This window comes from Fragaria vesca, linkage group LG1, assembly GCF_000184155.1.
Source record: "Fragaria vesca subsp. vesca linkage group LG1, FraVesHawaii_1.0, whole genome shotgun sequence".
Classification (NCBI taxonomy): domain Eukaryota; kingdom Viridiplantae; phylum Streptophyta; class Magnoliopsida; order Rosales; family Rosaceae; genus Fragaria; species Fragaria vesca.
Window position 1 is genome coordinate 10,629,857 of NC_020491.1, and position 24,441 is coordinate 10,654,297.

Here is a 24,441-nt window from a genome sequence, read left to right on the forward strand (position 1 = left end):
CTAATAGTAGTCAATTACGCCTTAATGTTATAGGTTAGATATAGGGACCAACTAGCTAGACAACAATCGTATTTTCACAGTTTCGTTATGTTTCGTCAGACAATTAACTTTTTATATCTTTATTTAGATTGGTAAAGAAAATATTATTTAACTTAATCTTGATATATAAAATAGTAAAGAAGACTATCCTAACATATTGCAAAAATATATCATTTCACTAATGCATCCTGTCCATTATAAATGAGAAACAGGGAGTTTTTTCTTTCACAACCTTTGCATTCCACTTCTTCTCCCCTTGGCCACAAACAGACAGCTAGCTCTCTCATCACTACCTCCACCATTGAGTAGATATTTCAATTCAGTTTAGAGCTATTTAATAACATCATTACCATTATTTTACATCCTCAATTCCTCATGAGTGTAACCCCCAATTCATTTCGCAGAAAAATCCATAACTCGTATGCCAAAGAAGCATAGATCCCTCCCTTTCTCTCCCACCCTCCCTTTTTTGCCAAGTAAGACAGACTCCTGAGTCTGACAAACCCCCGAAAAAAGGAAAATATAAAACCCAAAACGAAAATAAAAAAGAAATCGGTGCGATTGTGTCGGTGAATTTGGATTTTCTCTCGGGGGGTTTTAGACAAAAAGAAATTTTCTTTTTCTCTCATTTGTTTGTTGGGTTTCAGAGACGTGGAGGGTTACCCAGATGACAAGCTTAGTGGCCAAGTAGCATGCAACCCCTTCCTTCCTTCTCTCCCCAAAAACCCATTCGCCTTCTTCTTCCTCTTCATCTTCTAATCGTGCCCAAATTTCTTCTCATACCCAGAACAGAATAAAGAGCACCAGAATCATGGAGGGACAAGAAGAACCTAGAAAGAGGGGCGAGAACAACAACGACAAGCCGTACAAGGGGATAAGGATGCGGAAGTGGGGCAAGTGGGTGGCCGAGATTCGCGAGCCCAACAAGCGCTCCCGGATTTGGCTCGGCTCCTACTCCACCCCCGTCGCCGCCGCCCGGGCCTACGACACCGCCGTCTTCTACTTGCGCGGCCCCTCCGCCAGGCTCAATTTCCCCGAGGCCTTGCCGGTCGGCGGCGGCGGGTGCGGCTGCGACGGCGACATGTCCGCCGCGTCGATACGGAAGAAGGCCACCGAGGTCGGCGCGAGGGTCGACGCGGTCGAGACGGCCATGCGAGGCGGACAGCACAAGGCGGTGAAGGAGATGAAGGCGCGCGGGTCGGTGGATCGGGTCGACTTGAATAAGATTCCTGACCCGGAGGAAACGGAGGGCGGGTTAAATTAGTTGAGTGGGTGCTGACGTTGCGCAGGGGAGGAGTATGTGACGGCTGAAGCAATGATGAAGCTTTCGTCCTGGTCCTGGGGATTTACAACTTAAGTCAGTCTACTGCTGCTACTCTATTTTTTTTTCTCTTTTCGTTAATTTTTTTTTCCTCTTTGCGTTTTAATGAGAAATTTTGGTAAAATATGAATTATGAAATGTAAATTATGGCATGCATCCTCCTCTATATTTAAATTTTCTGTGCTTGTTGCTGCTGTCTGTTTAAAATTTTTTCTGTTTTACTTGGAAGAATGTGGGAAAGATCAGGGTGTTGTTGCAGGTTCTTTTTTTACCATATAGGATATACCTCGTTTTGGGCAATGTGAATGTCCTATGGCTACTTTTACAGTTAGATTCGGTTAATATTTGATACTCCGGAGTACTATAGAGCTTATGCGGCGGACTCTATAAATCGGGTTGCAAGCGACACTATAGATATCAGTACGGTCGAATTTTGGGCGATTTTTCGGTTGTTTGAGTTTTGGGGAGGGGAACAGAAAGGGCCTACGGAGGGCCAGCAGTTGGTCGCAAGGGACCGAAGCTTAACCACTAAAGTGTACAGTAACAAAAGCAATGGGGCAATGAGACTTTGTTTTTGTGATTTCTGGTTTCTCCCCACTGTTGCTGATTCAGAGTTTTGGGTTCTTTCTTCTTTTTGTTGTTCTTTTTTTGGGTAAGTGAGATGAAATGTGGGATTCCTTTGTTGCTGGTGGAGGTGGTGCCTGATGGAAGTGATTGAAGATATGATGGGTTCACAGTGCACTGTCGATTTTGTTCCATTGGTTTTTGGCTCTCAGCCAGGACTCACAAGATTCTAATTTTAGCCAATTAAGTTGCACACTTTCTCTGGTCTCTCCAGGAATATGACTTCTTAGCTGTAAGCCATGTTTTAGATCACTATTTCTGTGACGATTTCCAGTAGAGGACAACAACTAGTCCATGATTAGCGGTAAACTGGGAGCTTCTTCTTATGCTAACAGTGGGGTTTAGAAATATGAAAAAGAGGTTTTACATGTCTTAATGATGTAGATGTTCTTGGTTAATCACTAATCCTCTCAAAAACTAGAAAGCGACTTTCCCCACGAGATGTGTAATATGTAACAGATTGCAGTTATGTGTGATCAAAGCAAGATCTTTATAGTTTCAATTAGACGATCATTTTGGGTAACTCTATGGTACATTTTCAATGCAAAATAATGGAAGCTCAATTAAAGAAGGATCATGACAAATCATAATCATGAGAAAGTCTACAACCTCCCCATCCACAAAATCAACCTTATGGTTGAACAACTAGTACGGCAAATTTGCAATCATGCTCTAATCTGGAAGTCACTTCAGCTCAACCAACACTTGCCATGGTAAATCCGAGAGGAAGAGTGTCCAAACAGAATCCAATGCACAAAGACCAACACAAATCGATGCCTTCTTTATTTTGTTCTTTCGTATCTGGGTGAGGGGCATAACTGTTTGATCATGGAGGGTACTCGTGTCGTTCATATTCGAGACACTTTTGGTTTATATACAAACACTTGCCAAAATAGTACCTACAAATAAAGCGGATCAGCTTCTTGATCACCTTTTACGATTTGCTCCATGAACATGAGGTTAGGTCATAGTGTCGGGGGCTCTGGAGTGTCATATTTTCATTTCACTTGCATGTTTCATTTGAAGGGCAGCTCTGATGATGTTCCCTCTTGTAATAATTCCAACCTGTGGAGTGACAACAATGGAGTTATGAGAAAAGAAAAAAGAGAGATCAAGAGAGAAGGAACACATGAACTCTTACCAGTTTACCGCTGTCATCTACAACCGGAAGTCGGCGATATTTTGTTTCAAGCAATATCCTGACATCAAATAAATAATAGGAGTTAATGTTTCACAGCTAGATCAATTTAAGCCTGTGGAAAGGGGGAAAGAATAGAGAAAATCGAAAAGCAACAGAACAACATACCTAGCAACATCCTCAAGATTAGTGGTTTCACGAACAACAACTGGAGCTGGTGTCATCACATCGCCCACCACCTGGCCATTGGTTTTACTGAGCAACTTTTGTACCTCATTAAAAGTCTGCAAAATGAATAATATTGGCGAGAAGAAAGCGCTGGTCAGACTTCAAAGTTTTCCTCTTTGCAAAGAAGTGAATGAAAATGCTTTGGAACCCACAGCACTATATCTCTTCATAACCATATAATGGATATAACACTGGTCGTCTAGAAAAAGATCTATAAATGATACGCCCATAAAATCCACCGCAATTGCTAAGACATACTATGCTAATAATAGATCCAGAAAATTATCAAGGAAAGAAATGAATTTGATCCAGAACAATTCTCACATACTTTCCAAGAGCTGTCAACTTCGGGAAACATGCTGTTGTCAGTTTTTCCACCACCACCTATCACATCAAATATTGCAATGATTTGTAATATGTATGAGAAGGTTATCTTGATCATTGTTTACAAAATATCTGATAGTCCATAGGACCTATATAGAAAATAATCCATTCATAACCTGACACTGAAACCAGTTCAGGCGAAAAAATTGATCAAACATAAATTTCCAATTCATTGTTTGAAACTACATGGAGTACATGCTTGAATTCATCTGTTCAAAACAAGTGAGGAAACAATTGGATATACCTCATTACTATCTTTTCGTTTTTTTATCAATAGCTCATCACCATTTTACCAGTCTTATAAGTAGAGAAGCCTTGAGCATTCTGGTAGTATGCAACAGTTGAACAGACTTAAATTTGATTAAGCCTCCAAACAAGCTACCAAACAAGAACCCCAGAGTCCATCACACAACACCCAACGGCCCAACCTCACTACCCAAAAAAAGATAATATATAAGTGTGTACTAAGTTCAGCTAAGCCACACAAATAACAGTAGGAGGACAGTGCTCAATTGACTGAAGACCAATCTACTGTTTTCTTTACGTCTGTAACATAATCTAGACACAAAAATATAAGTGGAAACATACAACTTCGAAGATAACACCAGGTAAATGGAGTGTTGGGGTGAGAGAGCTCTATGAAGAATAAGGAAAAGTGGTAGTTCAAAAGTGCAGAACCATGAGTGGGATGCAGGAAAACCTACTTCCTTTTCTTTGGAACGGGAGATACAGGAAAATGTTTGGAATCAGAAGGAGTGTGAGAGAAAATTCACTGATTTCTAGCCAAGTTGAATCAGTTTTGGTTGAACTGGTCTTTTGAACATGCAGGGAAAACCATTCTCTGCAGGACAAATTAATCCTTCGGCGCAGGGCCATTCAAAAGTAGTTATAATTCAAAGAAATTGTAAAGGTTTATTTTGTTCTCAATTGGAAAGAGGTGCCAGAAAGGCAGTCAATAAAATTCCAAGTATGATTATTTGGACAGAATTCAATTAGCAAGATCCAGACCACCATCTTTTGATATCTTAAGCCTCAATTAACAATATAAATAACTTGAATGGCAAGTATAGTTCCATATACACTTTACATGTTTAATTACCTGATATTGTATCCAGTGCAAGCAAGTCATAATCTGAAACAAGACCGACCTGCACCAACAAAGAACCGACATACATTATAATTTGCAGAATGTACTATGCTAACCTTGCCTCAGGTATATCATGCTTGTTTCCCTCACCCAAACATATAAAAATCAACAAGGCAGATATCGGGCACACAAATAGGATGCTAGAACTTCTCAGAAAACAAAGATATAAGATATTATACGGCAGTAACATCCAAACACTAAAAAAAAAATTTGGATGTTGTGACCTAGGCATCAGCATACTTACTTAAATGCATCATAAAATTTATACCGGACCAATCAAAGAAAGCAGTACAACACACAAGCAAATAGTTTCCTTGTCCGTTGTTAGTTCAGACCCTCAGATTAAGAACCAGGACTCTCAATGTGAATGCCTAAATTTCACAAATAATCAGACCGAGTATGTGTTACGTAAGAGACGACTCTGATACATAAGTTTCAGTCTTAAATAACAAATCACTTGTAAAGTCTAGCATTAAAATTGAACAGATTATATACAATGCAGTCAATGGCTAAATGCAATACCACCAAGAACAACCATATAATCAACTATACATTTAGACGAAGAAAAACATACACCAACTCAGAAAAATAAAAGCTTTACCAATTTCCAGTCACCGTCGATCACCGGAAACCCAGTGATTCTGTTCTCCACAAGAAGCTCTATAGCTGCAGTCACAAATGTCGATCCATCAGCAAAATGTCAAAATCAAAATTCGAATTGTTAAGCAAAGCTTCACTCAGATCAAAATCACCTTCATCTACAGTCGTAGTAGGATTCACCACATGCAAATCCTCTCTTCTCGTCATGAAATCACCAACCGTAAGAACTCCATTTTTGGACTGCAACATTTATGAAACTCCAATTTAATATACTGTAACTAAGTAAGCGTGCATTGCTCGATGAACGAAATTGAAATCAAATAAACTCCAAGGATGATGATATTTACCGAATTAGCCATGAAGGTGTCGCTAGCGGCGCCGGAGACGGCGAAGGACCTCCGCATGCCCAAACCGCGACACGTGGCGACGGACACCGAGAACGGCCTCCGGCCGGGAGAAGATAGAAGCAGCAGGCACGGCAGACGACTCGCCGGAGCTGCCGAGAGGTTAGAGAGAAGCGAAGGGTCTGGAACGAAAATCGAGGCCATTGGGTTTTGGTTTCCGGTGACGGAGTGTAGAAATGAGGGGGTTTTGTTTGCCGAGGAGTAACCGCCCAGTGATAGAGACTTGGGGTTAGCTAGCTGTTAAAATAACTGATTTAAAAATAATAAGTTTGCTGAGCTGGCATTTGTACGCGTGGCGCTCTAGCAGGGACGGTCTGGTGTACGACGGTGGGTGCGATGCCGTATTGGGGATGTAAACGCACGTCGTCGTCGTATCTTGGTGATTGGCTTTAAAACTTTGGCAGTATTACACTACGAAAGTACTTCTAACGAGGACCCTTAAGTTGAGGACTTTTTGGCTTATCTCATTTTTCGACTTATATCCATATCTTAACCGTTCAGTTTATAGGTATTTATGAGTAGATCATTTCTGCAAATTTTCAGCCATATTGAAAATCGTTAAGACATTCATAAGTGTTATTTACCAATTATAAACTTGAACGGTTCATGTTTGACATATTTGGTTCGTCCATTATTTTGATCTAGTTTGTTACCTTAATGATTACCGATTTGGCTAAAAATTTGTAGAGTTGATCTACACATATAGACCTAAAAACAGAACGGATGAGATGCCAAGATGTGAACGAAAAATAGGTCTTTTAAACCATAAACTGAAAAGTCCTCAATTTAAGGGTCTTTACTAGAAAGGTTTCCATTACACTATTACGTCCAACTCCAAAAAAAAGAACTAGTTTGCTTAAGCATCCACATTGAAGCAAACAATGGCGATTTCAGTGCCATCTCCTCGTCTGGTACTTATGGCATTGGCAATGGCGCTGCTGTCTCGGTTATGCCAGTAGCATGTGGTCATATTTGTACACATTGCATGAACTTTCTCACTTCACCATCTGCCAGTCTGAGAGTTTCTACTGTCTTGAACCCACCTCATCTGCTGAATCGTCAGAATTGATGAACAGAAAATGACCATCATGAACAAGGGACTCTGAAGCTCCATCATCTACTGCTGGGTGCCGCCCACTTCTGACTCCGACTCCATCGGCTGCTGTGCCTTCTTGCTCTGTATTTTCAGCAGTTCTGGTGTTCTAGTTTTACTAGTAGGAGGATCATGTGCATCTCTAGTTTTCTATGCATCCATTGATACATATATTGTGTGGCTATTTATTTTCTAGGTCGTGTTCTTTTGTATTATATATCATGAATGAATACAAGTATTTATTCATTTTGTATAGATTTTTAATATTCAGTAGCTTCTGGATGCTCTTTCCTATTTTGATATGGAAACTTACCCTTATTGGACTGAGCAATACCGATTCCTATCATGCTCGGTAATGATTTTTCCTAGGTCTATTACGATTCCTCTTGTCTTTAGAAAAGGAAAAATTAGCACTATATATTGAGGCATTGGCTCTGTTATTGTTATCAAATTCTTAGTTTAGATTCAGTAGCTATTTGTTCACTGATTTTGCTCAACTATGCACAACCCTCGGCATAGTTATACTTACAGGGACTCGTTTGTCATAAGTTCATAGGGAACATCTCTTTCAACGGTGGGTTTCATAATTTTTGGGGTTTTCCGGCAAACAAACATATGGAAGATCTATATAATTGTGTCGGACATGGAAAACAAATGTGAAGCTACAATCTAAAAGTTTATATTGTAGTTTTGCATTTGTTTTCCAAAACATGGCCCGTCTAACACGTTTATTTATATCTTTTATATGTCTTTATCAAAAATATCAAAAATTATAGAATCCTAGCTTGAAAGAGATGGTTCCAATAAACTCATACGACATTCGAGTTTCTATAAGGAAAACAATATCGAGATCATAAATATCAACTCATGCTCTCATCATGCCGATGGTCGAGTTGGATTGATCATAGATATCGTCCTTGAGTCATTGTTTCTCCTCGAACTCCCTCTTCATTGCGTTTGGGTTTTGTAATCCCTTTGGGGGCTGTTCCATTTGACACCCGTCCTCTTTCCTCGCTTGTGCTAGCCCATCGGGCCTGCTCTTGTCAATCAAGGTTTCTCTAGAAATATTGGTCTATTTTGAAATTGCCTATGATGTACACTAAGGTTTTTTTTTTTTTTGAGAACACCATAGAGAGGTTTCAAATTTTAAGCATCATAAACTTGAATACTTGATTAGCCAAGAAAGACAAAGAAAGAGACTCCTCATCATGCGACTCTTTGTTTTGTTTAGGCAATCCATCACAAAGGCAATTCTCGGGTCATGAACATCAAGTATGAGCAAGATGCAAATGTGACTCATACACTTAGAAGAAAAGCAAATCTTCTATAAAGGAACAAAAAGTTGCACCCAGTTTTGGGATGTAAGCTTTATCCTAAACTAAAAAAGAGCCTCTTGGTCACTTAGCCATGTGAAAAAGAGGGTACCTTTCTCTCCTTAGAGCTTCTTCAACCTTTCTCATAATGTATGGTCCCCTTCCTCATTCATTCTCCTCTCATTTTCATAATGTTGACAAAACAAGGACTAGATGCATGCAAAACAAGCAACCTCTAACTTATAACTGGCCTTTCCCCAATTGAGATGTTCTGTTTAGCATGAACTTCAAAATCTGGGGACTATTGTCTAATCACATATCATTTTCAGAGCAAATTAGACAACAATCCACCTTCTCCAACTTAAAAGCGTGGCTGGTGGTTTTTGGGAAATTTGAGAAGGTGGATTATTGATACTCAAAGGCTTTGGGACCATAGATGTGAATTGGGACCATGATAGAGTTGAATTGGTGTTTGCATTTGGGCTGGAACTTAGTACCATAAGACAGTACTAGACTAAAGAAAATGTGTTCCTAAGCCCACAGCTTGTCTTTTCACCCAGACAAACGTCTCTATCTGTTCGAAATTAGATAAGAACCACATTGAAGAAGAGTGGGCGAGATCCTTTGCAATGGTAAGGAGAACTTCAATAATGCCTTCAACCTTTGTCTTCAACGAGTTTCACGAACAAAATGATCAATGAGTTTTCAATGTTACGCGGAAGTGGCTGACGGGCCCCAAGGGTCTCACACACACGGGTTCAAAAATGTCAATATTGTCTTCAGTTTAGCCACCCGGATACAAAATGGGTATGTGGTTTTACACAAAAGACCTCGACATTAGTGTGAGTGGTATCATTCCTTATAACCCAATCATAACTCTTTCATGTTTTTGATGTGAGATTCCAAATAGCTCATATGTAAGCCACATTTTTCCAAGAATCTCCACCTGGCGTGATTCGAGCCATCTCCAACTGTCTCACGATCCAAATTCTAATAGCTCAACCTTGATCACAACCATCTAAATCTTATGATCCCAATCCAAACGGGAGCTCCACCAAATTGCAACTCGATTGTATGAGACACCAAGTCTTAAGCGTCGCCTGGGCTCTGATACCACTTGTTACGCGGAAGCGGCCGACGAGCGCCACGGGTCCAATACTGTCGATACTCTCTTCACTTTAGCCACCCGGTGGAGAAAAGGGTATGAGGTTTTACACAAAAGGTCTTGGCATTAGTGTGTGTGATATCATTCCTTATAACATAAGGATAACTCTTTCACGTTTCCGATGTGGGATTCTAAATGGCTCATATCTAAGTCACACTTTTTCAATAATCTCCATTGGCATCAGAGCTCTTGTTTTGAACTGAGAGTTGATTATTGATTGGAAATCATGGTTGACGGCGTTGTTGATAAAAATAAAAAGAAAGGGACTGAGTCGCCTTCAGGTTCGGGTTCTTCACATGCTAAGCCATCAATTGGCATTGCCAAATTTGAGGTTGAGAAGTTCGATGGAACAAATAATTTTGGCATGTGGCAGTGTGAGATGATGGATGTCTTGTGACAACAAGAATTGGATATAGCTCTTGAAGACAAACCAACATATATGAGTGAGGCGCAGTGGAAGCAGATTAATAAGTGGGCTTGTGGTTCTATCAGATTATGTCTTACAAATGATGTGAAGTTCTTTATCATGAGGGAGACTTCGGCAAAGGAGTTGTGGAAGAAAATGGAAGACCAATACATTATAAAGAATGTTGAAAACCGGTTTCACCTGAAGAGGAGGCTTTTCCGATTTGACTACAGACAAGGTATGTCAAGACCCACTCTAAATTTTTTCCTAAAACCTGGAGTAAGTCCTGCGGGGACCACCTCCAAGGAAAATTTACCGAAAAATTCGGCATAACCTCCCTTGAAAATTGACAACCCTCTCTTGAAAAATTCAGATAACACTTCTATACCAGCACATCTAACCTCAACACCTGGAGCCACCCGCTCCCTCACAACACATCCACCACACACAAAAAAAAAAATAATCATCTTCTAATCCAACACATAAATATCCAATTTATATCATACACCATCCTTTGGATATTTCCCAAATTAATAAACAAAGACTTAGCACACAACCGAACTATTATACAAATATTCCCAAGGTAATTAGAGCTACTAAACACTAGCGGAAGCAAGAAAATATGATAATAGGTTAACAGGTAACCTACTGATGAAATGTGGAAGAGATGTGGGTGACTATGCCTCGCCTTTGACTAGTGCCAACCCGAACTCTGCAGACTAGGCATTTTAAAACGAATGGCCCATAGGAAAACATTTGAAACCGTTAGAGTAAGTGAACAAAAATAAATTAATAAATAAAATATTTATGCATTCCCATTTGAATTTCCAAAGAAATTATGTTGCATGCGAAAATTCAAAAGCGCTCAACTCATACCCTGGCAATTTCATAACTAGCTCTGGCTAGTCTCCAAACTCAATAAACTGGAGCCTCTCGAGCTAAAGTATATATAAACATATATACTCGTCAGACTTCTTGTATGAATTCTATGAACAAATTTGAAAAGTAGAAATTCATACAAGGCTATGACGCTTGCGTCTAACGCTCACGTCGCACCATAATTGAATTTTTCCTCATTATGACCGAAGAGGACGGGTGTATATATACGTGTGGACTCCCTATATCAAAACCTATATAAACCAGAAAAGAAAGTAGTTTTCATATAGGGCTATGACGCTTGTGTCTAACACTCACATCACGCCATAATGGTATTTTACCTCATTATGACAGACCAAGCACGTATGGCTAGCTAGCATTTATATACATACTATACTCATAAACATCCAAAATACATATCCACCGAAAATCTCATTTTCGGGAACTCTCCAAAAGAGGAAAATTTTCAAATATCTGAGAAAGAAATAAATCTCAGCAGAAGAAATAATGATCAACAAAATAATTCATCGCATGTTTTTCAATTAAAACAAAGGTCCACTCACAAATTAGGCCTAAGCCTGATGTCGCTCCGAGGCTTCTTTTGCTCGGGCCTCCTCTCGTCCTGTTTCAAATATATAATTAATTTCCCACTAAAAATCTAATATTTACAAAATAGACAAAATTAACCGAGAGCCATAAACATGCTCATCAATGTCTAACTTCGATACGGTCCACACCTCAACATTTAAACTAGCAGCCTTAACTACACCCTGCTACAGATTTTACGACTTAAATCCAACGGCCGGATTCTACCTTATTAATCCGCCACAATTACTAAACTTTAAAAATTCCCAAATCTATCCAAAACTCATCAAAAAATTCTAAAATTCACCTCAATAACTCCCATTAATATAACCAATCAAAAACCATGAAAATCCCCTAAACAGCGGCGGCCGGAGGCCGACTCTGGCGACCTCCAATGCCTACCAAATTTTAACAGCAGCTTCCTTTCATCTCCCTCTACAACTTTCTTAACTAGCACAACACCAAATTCTAAGCCTAACTATGCCAATCGAACGAAAACATCCAAGAAAACCCTAGAGCTTCAACACCAATATCTCTTTACCTAGCTCAACAGAGGGTGAGACCTTTGGAGGGGTTGCTGCACGGGAGGAGGGCTTTCTTCCAAGCCAAGCAGCTCCGGCTATGGCGGCCCCGGAAGAGAGAGTTCCTGCGAGAAGACCACCGGGCTTCTAAGGAGGACTTCCTCCGTTCGGCGGCGTTGCAGTGTCGCTCACCAATCCAGGACGACGGTGGAGCGAACGGCGGACTATGCTGAACCGGTGCGGCGTCTCCTCTTGGCCGGACGGCGGCGATGGTGCTCGGGGAGTCTCCGGTAGTGTGATGAAGAATGAAGAAGTGAGAAGATCGGGAAGAAGAAGGAAAGAAAGAGAGGAAAGAAATGGTTTGGGCCTCCCCAAACCGGTCCAACACAAAATACCCACACCCAACATAAACCCAACTCCAAAAAATAACACCACAAAATAATACCCCACTAAAAGTTACCATTTACTAGCCGAAATTTATCATTTTTTCCGTCATCGCAATTTCTCTTACGAATAATTCCTCCGAAATAATCGTCCCTCATAACCCCTCTAGAGACCAAATAAACTATAAATTCATTGACCAAGACAGTAAAATTCTTATTAAAACCAAGCTAGTAAATAAGGTGAAAATTCGTCACACGTGCAGCGGCGTGTTGAGATATCAATCCCACATCAGGAATATGAGACATTGCCTGTGGGTTTATAAAGGTTTGGGTCACTCCACCTATAGCCAATTGGTCTTGGATGTGAACCTCAAACTACTTTGTCATGATTGAAACTCAGACCGGTCAGAAAATTAAGAGGCTCAGGTCAGATAATGGTGGTGAATATAAATCTGATCCGTTCTTCAAATTATGTCAAGATGAAGGCATTGTGAGACACTTCACAGTTAGAGGGAGACCGTAGCAGAATGGGATGGCAAAGCGCATGAATAAGACTTTATTGGAGAAAGTTCGATATATGTTGTCTAATGTTGGATTAGGCAAAGAGTTTTAGGCAGAGGCAGTCACATATGTAGGTCATCTCATTAATAGGTTGCCTTCTGCTGCAATTGAGGGTAAAACTCCTATGGGGGTATGGTCTGGTAAACCTGCTACTGATTATAATTATCTTCATATTTTTGGTTGTCCTACTTATTTTCATGTCAGGGAAAGCAAGCTTGATCCAAGGGCCAAGAAAGCAATATTCTTGGGATTTAATGATGGTGTTAAGGGATTCAAGCTTTGGTGTCCGGATGTGAAGAAAGTTGTTGTGAGCAGAGATGTGACTTTTGATGAAGGTATTATGGTTTATCACCTAGAATTGAAGTATCCATTTACACTCTAGCTATGATCAACAATCATATATACGATATGGGACAACTAAGTTTGATTCAGATGCACTGTACCTCACCGTAGACAACTTGATCTGTTCATCATCTTTGAACAAAATCATTTACTGGTTTTTGAATTTTATGAGCGATGTACTCTTACATGTTTTGTAATTCATATTCGAGAGTCTTTCACCTACCTTGAGTTGAAGAATCGTGTACATAAGTACGTTTCTCTTTTCCGTATGCATTCTTCATTCACCGTACGTAGTCCTCTAGCTCAGATAAACAACCATATGTACGTAGTTTCTCCTTGCATTATATCAGTATCATATCTTATTTAACTAAATAACATAAGTGCGGAGCAAAACATAAAATGCCTCGATACAATTTAGAGAAGCATATAACTGAGCTACCCCTTAATAGTTTAATAAACGGTAATTCTCCCTGCTACCACACAACTGCGATTGATCTACAAACTAACACATAAATCCTGTTGTTGCAATGCAATTTTTCTTGTGTCAGTTCATTTCTACTTGGTAATTAAGTAAAATACTTGCATTGTCAGTTTTCACTTGTAAAAGATCATATATTAGTCCTGTTTGGTGTTGCTCCTTCCAAACTGTCGCACAACGTTGTCTACAAATCGGTTTACATTTAACACAAACCCATTAAACCAACAGAAGCAACCTCATACAATAATTGGATGCCTGTTCGCTTGCGTTTGACATGTTTCACCGCCCCTACGTACGTACAGAGTAGAACTGCACAAGAGAGACGGTTCATATCCCACACCAGACGTACACTTTGTTTTGTTTTGTACGTGGGTCTCATTTGAACTCAACAGCCTAGCTAGATTTTGATTAAACAATCAGAATAGTAAGATATAATGTCGACAACTTTAGGTTTCATCCATTTCTGTGATAAAAGCCATTAGGAGCGAGCATGGTCCAGCTAGCTAGCTGGTGCATGCAGGAGATCGATTATTGTCTTCCTATTCTTCGTCTAGTTTGTAAAGTTGTAGATTGAAGATTCAGCAAGATCAATATGGTATGAATTGCCAGAACAGTGCTATGATTAATGGCCAGTTTGTTTTGCCTTTGTTTGACATGATTTATCGGTTTGGTAAAATATCTCAGATCCATCACAACCTGCTGAGAAGAATATGGTCGTTTCTTGTTTGGGTGGGCCAAAACCTTTTGCCAAAGGTTTCTCAAGTCTGAAGGATCGTCATGTTTTCTGCTTAAAAAAAAAACCGAGATCTTTAGCTATTTCTAGTTGCTCGGATGTGCATGATTAGACTGATCTTTCTAATAAAGCTGCGAAGATGTTCGATGAATTATTGAAGTTTTGATGGGGAGAAATTCATAATTATCAAAAATGATACAATTTCAAACAATAATATACACTTGTTGAGATGTTTGACGAGATCGATCATTTAGAAATGACTCAAATGAGCATTATGATTCATCTTGAATTAAATCTAAAGTTTCTAGTTTTGTTGCCGGTAAAGATATTTCAAGTCTACAAAAATTTGACAAATAAAATATGAAATCAAACAACATATAAACTTTATGTGAAGATTAATAGATTATGCCGATATTTATAACCATGGATAGATTGATAAATTGTTTCATATAGATGTTTAAAACCTTCCATTGAGTCCACAAATGTCTTAATCTCTTTCACAAAATAGGGACGGATCACAAACAAAAATATGTCGGTAATCCAATCAATTTATCAACATGACTTTATAGAAAACACTAAGTCACCAAGTATATAATATAAATGTAACACATTTTGAGGATAAGCCATGAAATTTTTTTGGGGTCAACCCACAAGATCTCCACATAAATCTTAGGACAACTCGTCATCTCCCAGAAGAAGTATGAGTTGAGATCCGACTGAGCTCATTTTTAGCTCATTTTTAGAAATGTATGAAATATTAGATTCCCAAAATTATGATACTATCGTTAAAACGTCCTATTTATAGGAAGTAGACCAAAGACAAATGGCCAATATATGGTATAAATTACATGAAATTTGTCTCGAACATTCAATATCATTGCTGTCCATAAACACATGGTGCGATTTGATGATGTCTTTTGTTGTTTCTCATGTGGAGCTTTATGCAAAATTCATATTTTTTTATCGAAGGTAGGGTTTGGGTGTGATGCCATAGGCTTGTTGTTTACTTTGGTGGATGTGATGCCTAAGTTAGGTATATGACTTTTCGTTCTCCCTTGTTTAATCTTCTTAGGTAAGTTATATAATCATGGAGGTCGACATTAATTCATGTTATAGGAACTTAGGACCCGCTCCATATCCACCATATTTTGTTGAGTGTTATGTTAATTGTAACAGAATATTAAAAATTCTTACTAGGATGTTAACATTACTTCAAGAACAAGAAAAGGAAAGGCAATTACATAACCGATCCCATGGTAAATTAGAAACAAAAAGAACTTGAAGGTTTCTTTACAAGTAGCTTTGCCAATTGTTAAAGTAATTAATCTAGTTACGACATGGTTATTGTTCATAATCATTTCATCAATCTAGCAGAATACATATATGAGAGGTCGATCTCAAGTTCTCAACCGCAAATCAAATACCGTCAATTTTCGTACATTATTTGCTAAAAGAAAATTCAAAAAACATGTTTGTGTAATTGCTTCAAACTCTTAACATACCTATTGGACTTTCCTCATATAACCAGAAAAGTTTGATTAATGACATTTCCGTTTCTAAATGTTCTTCTTCTTTCCAATAAAAGAAGATTATTGGTAACCAATAAATGAAATACAACCCACGCAAGGAAAGAAAATACACTAAACGTACTACAGTGGTTTGCATTTAACAAGTTGCTAATAATTGTTAGGTAGTACTAATGAGAAATAGTTGTCATTTTCAATGTGTATAAACATGTGAACTCAAGATAAGTAAATAGGACGTAATTATTTACTACCCTCCCCCGCACGAGGGAGTTCACACAATCACCATGTGGCTACCGGAGCAGTACACCGGCTGCCGACCACCGGGTAGCCAAGCCTGACACCCGGACAGGGCAATGGCACCCAAGAACGCCCCACCCCCCTTTTTCTCGATCATAATGGTTGTTGAGATGGTTTGTGTAGCGAACCAGTCTCTCATCAAGAGGGACTAACACATTTTTCAAGACAAATTTCATAAACAGGTAAGACCTCCCAAGAGAGGTAAATTCTCTCTCTCCCCACATTTAACCTAACTAAGCATCGTAGCTAACTTAGGCAACGGAGAGTCATAAGCCACAAACATGGTAGCGAACCAGTCTCTCATCAAGGGGGACTAACACATTTCCCAAGACAAACTTTATAAACAGGTAAGACCTCCCAAAAAAGGTAAATTCTCTCTCTCTCTCTCTCCACACTTAACTTTCTCGCACCTAATCAATCACGCATCGTAACTAACTTAGGCAACGGAGAGTCATAAGTCGGCAATGCCGGTCTTGACTCCCTGATCCGTCGCTTCTAATGCATGTCCTGAAAGGATCGAACCCCCAAAAGTTTGTACAAAACTGGACCGCTTTCGAACCATACAGAAACAATAATCAATATGGCACATTTCACATTTAATTAATCAAACTTTGATATGGCACATTTCACATCTCTAATCAATCCAACTTAGGTATGTCCTTTTTTCTTTTGTTAATTGAAAGTTACAATCAGATGACTTAATAATAATTTTGTTCATTAAATGTTCACCAAGGAAAATATTTTCTAATCCATGCTTAACCATTACTATAACAAAGACATATCTAATATTAACCGTACACGTACATATGTCTCCATACTCAAACCTTAATTAGCAACAACCTTAAGAGTTAGATCCCCTAAATATTATGACACCCCTCCATCTCTTTCTATGGGCTCTGTCGATCTTCACCTAGATTTCGATCCCTTTGTTCTTGTTTATTCAAGTAAGCAAACCATTAGCTTTAGAGTCAAGCTTCGGATTAGGAATAGGAGAGTTCCTTTGTAGTTAATCCACATTTAATACAAAGTTGAAGTTTATTACATTTGCTTGGTGTAACCGGTAACATTCAATGAAGCTCCATATTCCATATTAGGAATTGGGTACCTAATTTCAGACATAGAATTGAAGCTTTTGTAAAATATGGTAAATTTTGTGATCTAGTAGGTAAATCCCAAATCGGAATGCAGCTACATTTTAGGAACTTATGGTTGGCAATGGGTATCTTATTGGTTTTGTCACGGACATATTGTTTATTTACCATGAGAACCCAACAAAAGGAGATAATAATATATGGTTTTGATTTCGTTAATGAAGCTCCAACAACTATGATTACTTTGAGGAAATGAAGATTACTTGAACCATAATTTTTTTACATCGTACTCTTGAATGATGAGTTAGTTTATGTAATTTCGTATTGAGAAAAAATCTAGAGATCTTTTTAGGTCCCATCGTGTAATATCAACACACGTCAACCACCCAATTTTGCAAAATTAAAGTTTATGATTAGAGAGTGGTAATAATCGAAGAAAGGAATAATGTCGCAGATATCCAACGGTGCATGTTGCGATTAGGTTAAGGATAATAAAAGGTTGTGGGCCTAGAAAGGGATAGGTGGGCCTGGGCCATCATTATTGAATGGGGGGAGTGGTAGGCCCAGGTTGAAGGAACTGTTTCCACTTGGGGAAAATAGCCTCTTGAACCAAAGCCTCGTCGCACTTCCATTATTGGAAGGTTTGTATTTTCCATCATATGAAATGAAATGAAAATTGAATAAGGAGCGTGACAAGATGTTTCAGGATTAGACGTGATGGGGCTTTTGGGTATTTCGTCTCGTGCTTTGAGACGTGGCCGCTCCCTTTTTTAACCCCTCCTTCCTAGACCATGTTTGTTTCCCCACTTAACAACAAACAACTCTCCCACCTCTATTGGAATTTTCACTTTGCTTGGGTAACTTTCTCTTACCAACTCTTCATTCCTTTGGTAATTAAACATTTCATCTTCAAAATTACTACAATTTTCTAAGATGTTTCTAAAGATCCCACTGAGTCTCTTACTTACGACAACAACTGATCTGAAAAATTTCAGTAACGATTTCTAATGTTTTTGTTTTATGTATCATCTATTGTTATGTAGTAATCAGATGCTTTGACGTTTATAATGATCGATAGCAACTCATGGTATACTGGGTAGTATAATACTTTATGAAAGGAGGACATTTTCTTATAATTGAGTCTTAATTATTGACTTGTACTAAGTTTTGTGATGGCGTTGGTTTGTATCATATGCATGGTGGGTTTGGCTACACAATTCTTTCGTCTTTTAGGTCCTAATTTTGCATTAATCTTTTGTTGTTCCTTTTTCAGGTTTATGGTATTATCACGATGTCTAGATGATTGACTAGTAGTATTATGATCTTTCGTGAACGTCAAGCGGATTCGTTGGTGTTTCTCTACTAACTGTTTCGAGTGATCTTAAGTCGATAATTTGCTAGTGACCTTGAAGTAAACCTAATGGAACCCGACCTTTGAGCCTCCTGGCCAAATAGTCTGGTTTATAGCTTGTCCCATTTATGGGTTGATTTCGAACTGGTCTCTAGTATTGTGCAGGCCGGAGTGCAGGACACAACGAGCGAGGGTCACAATACGAAGTATAAGTTGGGTGCCTCAGTTGGTTAATCTATAATTCATTACCAAGGTTTATTTAATTGAATCGTAGTTAATTATCATGATATGTGCTTGTGTTTCCATTTATTGTGTTACAAGATCAAGTGAACATGCTTGAGTAATTACTATTTATATTATATGGTTCGAAAAGAGGGTTATGTTAAGAAATAACTTAGATGACTAGTTATGGTTACTGATGGGTGACAAATACCTTCCATCATGTTATCTATTATATAATCTATCTCTCACTGTCTGAGTCGGCTTCAACGTTAAGTTAGTAATATAAACTCACACATTAGCCGAGTGTTTACAACAGCTCACTATTCTTTTTAAAAATTGATTTTGTAAATAATTTTTGTAATATATTTTATTACTATAAAAGAGTAAAAAATAATTAAATAAATTGTGCTTTAGTTTAGTTTATTTTCGTTCTCCTCCCACATTGAATTCAAGTTAGAGACAACAGATTTTTTGTTAATAACAATAACTTTTAGTTTTAAATACTAATTTTACTTATATTTAAATATCGTCGTATTCAGATGCTAACACGATAATGTATATTAACTCGTTACCCATTGAGAAATCACCACAATTCAAAACGGGCCGACACTTTGATGTGTCATAGATATCATATATCTAAGCAAAATCAGATAATTAGAGAATTTTCTGCTTTTAGTTGTCATTTTGGAAATAGACTTGAATTCCAGGATGATTAATGTACCATACATCATTGGTCCCCTAGCAGTGTTACAAAAAAATCCACAAATTAAAGTGATAAGGAAGTGCAGTACACGCGTCGGAATCTGAGAGTGGTGGGGGATAAATAAGAGAGCGAGAGATTAAAAATACGAGGTACAGCAAATAGGGAAGAGCCAATGGTCCGCTGGAAGAACGAAAGAGGCAAAAGGTGGCCCTCTTCCCGTACTCTTGGATTGGACTTTTTTGGAAACCCCTTCCTTTTCCTACCATTATTCCCATTTCCTTTTCTGATACCAAACCAAACCCGGTAATAAGTTAACCCACCTTTCCCTTTCCCATTCCCCTCCTTCCTCTCTCCGAGTCACAACATTTCCCCCTTTCTTCCCGAACTGCCCCTGGTAAAAAAAAACCCAGGTGAAAAAACTCAGATGCCTGGCGCGTTCAATAATCAAAGTTGCTAAGAATGGGAATTGAGTAATTAGCCATCTATTTTAGTCTTTCCGCTGTCCATTTCCATTAGCGGGTAAAATACACAGAAGGGTAGGAAATATATAGAGATAGAGAGAGAGAGACTGGGAATGGGAATGCTTTTCGATTTGGTTAACGTGGGAAAGTTGTGTAAGAAAGAGATGGTTCTTTCTTTTCTTTATTTTAATTAATTTTTTTATTTTTATCATCTGATTATGGTCCTCTGATGAGAACCCACCATGAATAAAAGAATAAAAGAATGAGAGAGAGGAGGAGGAAAGAGGCAACAGTAAAGTTGTACAGAAATGGGTCTAGTTTGTGTATAATGATGCCAAAAATATACACTAGAGAAAAATAATAATAAAAATGATTGAGTTTGCATAAATTAGAAAACTAAAATAAATAATAATGGAAAATAGGGTATTATGAGTCATTGAAAAGAAAAGGAGGAGGAGGGGGCAAGTTGTTTAGAAAAGAGAGGAGAGAGAGAGGTGGGTTTGGATGCTTGAGCTCAAGCTTTGCTGAAACTGGCCTCGTCTATGCTGTACTACTGGGCAGTTTCCCATACCTCAACTAGATCTTCATAGCTTCTCTCAATCTCTTGTTCTTTGTTTTCTCTCGTAGAGTCTTAGGTTTATCGGCTTTTGTTTGTTTTCTGTGCTGTTTGTTTGGTTCGGACAGTTTTGTTGCGACGAGGAAATCTGAGTTTCATGTTCAAAACCTGAGTTTGTTTACGGATTTAAGCAAGTTAGAGATATTTGTGAGAGAAACAAAAAAAATGTGGGATCTCAATGACTGTCCTGATCAGAGAGCAGTGGACGATGAATCCGAAGGCTGCTCGTCCCAGAAGACCAACTCCGGCGACGGCGACGACGACAAGGGCAAGAGGGTCGGATCCGTGTCCAACTCCAGCTCCTCCGCCGTGGTCATCGAGGACGGATCAGACGTCGACGAAGACGCCAACCCCAGCAGGAAGCGCGGCAGCAAGATATTCGGGTTCTCCGTCACCGACGACGACGCCGTCGACGGCGCTGATCCTCCTCCTGTCACCCATCAGTTCTTCCCGGTCGACGACTCCTCCGAAACCGGAGCCGCGGCTGCTGCTTCGTCATCTTCTGCTTTCCCGAGGGCCCACTGGGTCGGAGTCAAGTTCTGCCAGGCGGACTCTGCCGGCCCCGGAAAACCGGCGGAGGCGTCGCCGCAGCAGAATCAGCAGCAGCAGCCGATGAAGAAGAGCCGGCGTGGTCCCCGGTCGAGGAGCTCTCAGTACAGAGGGGTAACGTTTTACCGGAGGACCGGCCGTTGGGAATCCCATATATGGTTAGTTTATTACTAAACCAAAATAGTAACTCTTACCCTATTCTTCCTTAATATTCAAGTACAACACCATTTTTCATGTTTTTGAGGGCTGCCCAATCATACTTATCTTCTTCTTTCTTGATACAGGGATTGCGGGAAGCAAGTTTATCTTGGTAAGACAAAAGGACACCTATTTTGATCATTGCAAATAAAATTTCCATCTTGGTTTTTTTTTTCTGATGAGTTTTTTCTGTTTTTGTTTTTTGGCATACTATAGGTGGATTCGACACAGCACATGCAGCTGCTCGGTGAGTACTATTTGTTGGCCGTAAAAATCTTACATTTTCTGGGGAAACAAACAAAAATTTCTTCGAGAAAATGTGAGCCAAAAATCTTACAATTGAGATAGTAGTTATTCATTCATTTTTTTCTGCAGAGCTTATGATAGAGCGGCGATCAAGTTTAGGGGAGTAGAGGCTGATATAAATTTCAACATTGAAGATTATGAAGAAGACTTGAAACAGGTGAGTCATGACTTGAGCTAAGAAAGCTGGGTTTTTCGATAGTGGTTTTCTCTGTTATCTTGAACAGTTTTATGACTTATCTTCAACAGTAAAACCAGCTTTATACTTTCTTTTTTTCTTTTGAAATTTTGTGGATATGGGGAAGATTGATTGTTCTTTGGTGATATGTTGCGGAACAGATGAGCAATTTAACAAAGGAGGAATTTGTGCATGTACTTCGCCGACAAAGCACCGGGTTCCCTCGAGGTAGCTCAAAATATAGAGGAGTGACTTTGCACAAGTGTGGGAGATGGGAGGCTCGGATGGGCCAATTCTTAGGCAAAAAGTAAGTAAACGCTTATTCTTAATCATCACTCATTTTGTTATCCCGTATGTTTTGTTGTCGACCCAATTTTGACCGCATAATTTTTACAATTATTGGTCTAAATTGACGATCGATGACATGAAATACCGGTAAGAAATTTCTGTGCCCCATTTCTAATCGCTTAATGATTAATTGTGCAGGTACGTTTATTTGGGATTGTTTGATACTGAGATTGATGCGGCAAGGTGAAGTGTCTGTAATGTTGAATTTTATTACTTTCTGGGCAGAAGACAAGCCACTGGTTAAAGATTAGAGTGAGAACTTTTGTTCATTTTTTTTTGTAGGGCCTATGACAAAGCTGCAATCAAGTGCAATGGGAAAGAAGCTGTCACTAACTTCGATCCCAGCATCTATGAGAGTGAGCTGAACACAACTGGTAATTAAGTAATTTATGTTTTACTAATTCATCTTGGTTTTTGCAAATATTTATTTAGATGTGTATTTATGCAGAGCCTGCTTCTGGTAATAATAATGCTGCAGATCATAATCTGGATTTGAGTTTGGGAAATTCAAACCGGAAGAAGAACAACCCAGCATTTGGGACTGCTCAAAATCACTCACATCAAAACACTGCAATCGAACAACAGCAGCAGCAGCAACAGCAACAGCAACAGCAACAACATTCTGCCTCTACGCAATTTGAATCCAATTGGAGGAACAATCAAGGATTTCGGGCCAAGGTGTGTGTTAACTGTAATTTCCTTCTTGATTCCGTGCGACCACTAATCAAAATTTTGGTGTTCTAAACTCTTGTTATTTTCATTAATTAGCCTAGAGAGGATAATGACATCCGTAGAAGAGATGGGTACTTGGAGAATGAAGCCATGCAACTTCTTCTCCGCACAAACCTCCAATCTCCATCCCCGACTCAAATGCACAAGTATGGGCAGTTTAATCAGTTCCGAAGCCCTGCCGGAGAGACACCGGCACAAATGCCTCCCCATTTTCCACCACATAGTTTTAACTCTCCAAATTATCCGGTGAGGTTATTTCTTAATTAGCGAAGTAATTAACATTTTCAAACTAGTTTGAGTTGGGTCTAACACTTGCATTACATTGTCATGTAGGTTCAGTTTCCGAGCAGCAGCGAGGTCGGAGCGCGCATTGGGAGTGATCTCACGCTGTCGATGAGTGATCGACAACAATGGCAACCTGGTCATGCCTCCGAGTTATTCGCTAGTGCTGCAGCATCATCAGGATTCCCACCGCAAATTAGACCACCACCATCACAAAATGGCTGGCTGCAGAAGAATAATGGCTTCCACTCCCTCGCTAGGCGCAGTTGAGATCGATATTTGGACTAGGGAGATCACCCTCTAACAATTTTCTCTGCCTTTCTTTACCAGAAATCATCAAGATTGTCCTAACTAGTTGATCAAGCTAGCCAAGTACTCTATTATGTAAGCTAATTAAATCTTCCAAAAACGATGTCGTTTGGTAGCATGAATGAAGAGAAGAAAAAAAAAAATCGGAAGTAAGGTAATTCCAATTTCCTGGGGAATATTTGGTGATTGGTCAAACTAACCAAAATGGAACAGAAAATCTTGAACTAGATATTCTGGGCGTTCTATATACCCCCCATGTGTTACTGACTTAGTCTACTAGTTTAACTTATCCTCTATATTTTCCCAAAGGGTTGTCATCTTTTTACTATTTTTAATAGTTTCTGTTCTACAATAACCAAAAGTGGTTGAATGCTCTGATTCCTTAGTTCCCTAATAGGGTAATTCCCAGTTACATCAGTCTAGTTTCAGCTTTGCTATAAACTAATGCCTTAGCTGGGGGATTTAGTAAAAACGTCCTCGTCTTGGAACTATCAAACTGGGATGGTGATGAATAGTCACTGTCATTTGCGTCCTTTGAATCAGTTCTCTCATGGCTAAAAGCAGTCAGACTCTGGCCGGCACTGGCCTCTATTATGACGAGAGTGACCTTTCATTGTAGCCCCAATTAGCTTCCGGCACAGAAGCGAAACCACAGACATCAGTGAATGCAAAGAACCCAGATCAATGTCCAAAAGGGTATAAGCGTTAAGGGTTCACTCCCGGTTTAATCTGATTACCAGAAGCCAACCAGATCAGAGCTCCGGCTCGTCAGGTCAAACGGGTCCGGATAATATATCCATGATCCCCATCTGGGTTCTTGGTCGACCTAAGACTTATAGAACATGCGACAACACGAAGAACCTTTTGGAAAGATGATGATCTTAAATAGTATAAGGTATTATTGTTTGTTGTTGATTAAGATTATCTTAATCAT

The 24,441-nt window shown here is 39.2% G+C and overlaps 3 protein-coding genes across 3 annotated transcripts; 2 read left to right on the top strand and 1 right to left on the bottom strand.

The window, feature by feature from the left end:
- Positions 1-746: 746 nt before the first annotated feature.
- LOC101312479 (ethylene-responsive transcription factor ERF010-like) lies at positions 747-1,392 on the top strand. Its single transcript, XM_004287964.1, has one exon. It carries the CDS (start codon positions 851-853, stop codon positions 1,301-1,303), a length of 453 nt encoding a protein of 150 aa, XP_004288012.1. The 5' UTR covers positions 747-850; the 3' UTR covers positions 1,304-1,392.
- Positions 1,393-2,456: 1,064 nt separating this feature from the next.
- LOC101312764 (CBS domain-containing protein CBSX1, chloroplastic-like) lies at positions 2,457-6,082 on the bottom strand. Its single transcript, XM_004287965.1, has 8 exons — positions 5,829-6,082; positions 5,634-5,721; positions 5,483-5,547; positions 4,834-4,882; positions 3,679-3,734; positions 3,291-3,406; positions 3,126-3,183; positions 2,457-3,049 (listed from the first exon to the last, which is right to left on the bottom strand). Exons 1-8 carry the CDS (start codon positions 6,027-6,029, stop codon positions 2,975-2,977), a joined length of 708 nt encoding a protein of 235 aa, XP_004288013.1. The 5' UTR covers positions 6,030-6,082; the 3' UTR covers positions 2,457-2,974.
- Positions 6,083-20,499: 14,417 nt separating this feature from the next.
- On the top strand, positions 20,500-23,681 carry LOC101313055 (floral homeotic protein APETALA 2-like). The gene is made up of 10 exons (XM_004287966.1): positions 20,500-21,315; positions 21,442-21,467; positions 21,572-21,602; positions 21,731-21,818; positions 21,998-22,143; positions 22,323-22,367; positions 22,467-22,558; positions 22,633-22,862; positions 22,953-23,162; positions 23,250-23,681. The coding sequence occupies exons 1-10, from the start codon at positions 20,774-20,776 to the stop codon at positions 23,466-23,468; spliced, it is 1,629 nt and encodes a 542-aa protein (XP_004288014.1). The 5' UTR covers positions 20,500-20,773; the 3' UTR covers positions 23,469-23,681.
- Positions 23,682-24,441: the final 760 nt, after the last annotated feature.

Bases quoted from the DNA above. Each gene is read 5' to 3' on its own strand.
- LOC101313055 (XM_004287966.1), top strand. From the start codon at position 20,774: ATGTGGGATCTCAATGACTGTCCTGATCAGAGAGCAGTGGACGATGAA. The intron at 22,368-22,466 runs GTGAAGTGTCTG...TTTTTTTTGTAG, and splicing joins ACTGAGATTGATGCGGCAAG to GGCCTATGACAAAGCTGCAA. The intron at 23,163-23,249 runs GTGAGGTTATTT...ATTGTCATGTAG, and splicing joins TTAACTCTCCAAATTATCCG to GTTCAGTTTCCGAGCAGCAG.
- LOC101312479 (XM_004287964.1), top strand. From the start codon at position 851: ATGGAGGGACAAGAAGAACCTAGAAAGAGGGGCGAGAACAACAACGAC.
- LOC101312764 (XM_004287965.1), bottom strand. From the start codon at position 6,029: ATGGCCTCGATTTTCGTTCCAGACCCTTCGCTTCTCTCTAACCTCTCG. The intron at 5,722-5,828 runs GTAAATATCATC...TAAATGTTGCAG, and splicing joins ACACCTTCATGGCTAATTCG to TCCAAAAATGGAGTTCTTAC. The intron at 3,050-3,125 runs GTAAGAGTTCAT...GTCACTCCACAG, and splicing joins TAGATGACAGCGGTAAACTG to GTTGGAATTATTACAAGAGG.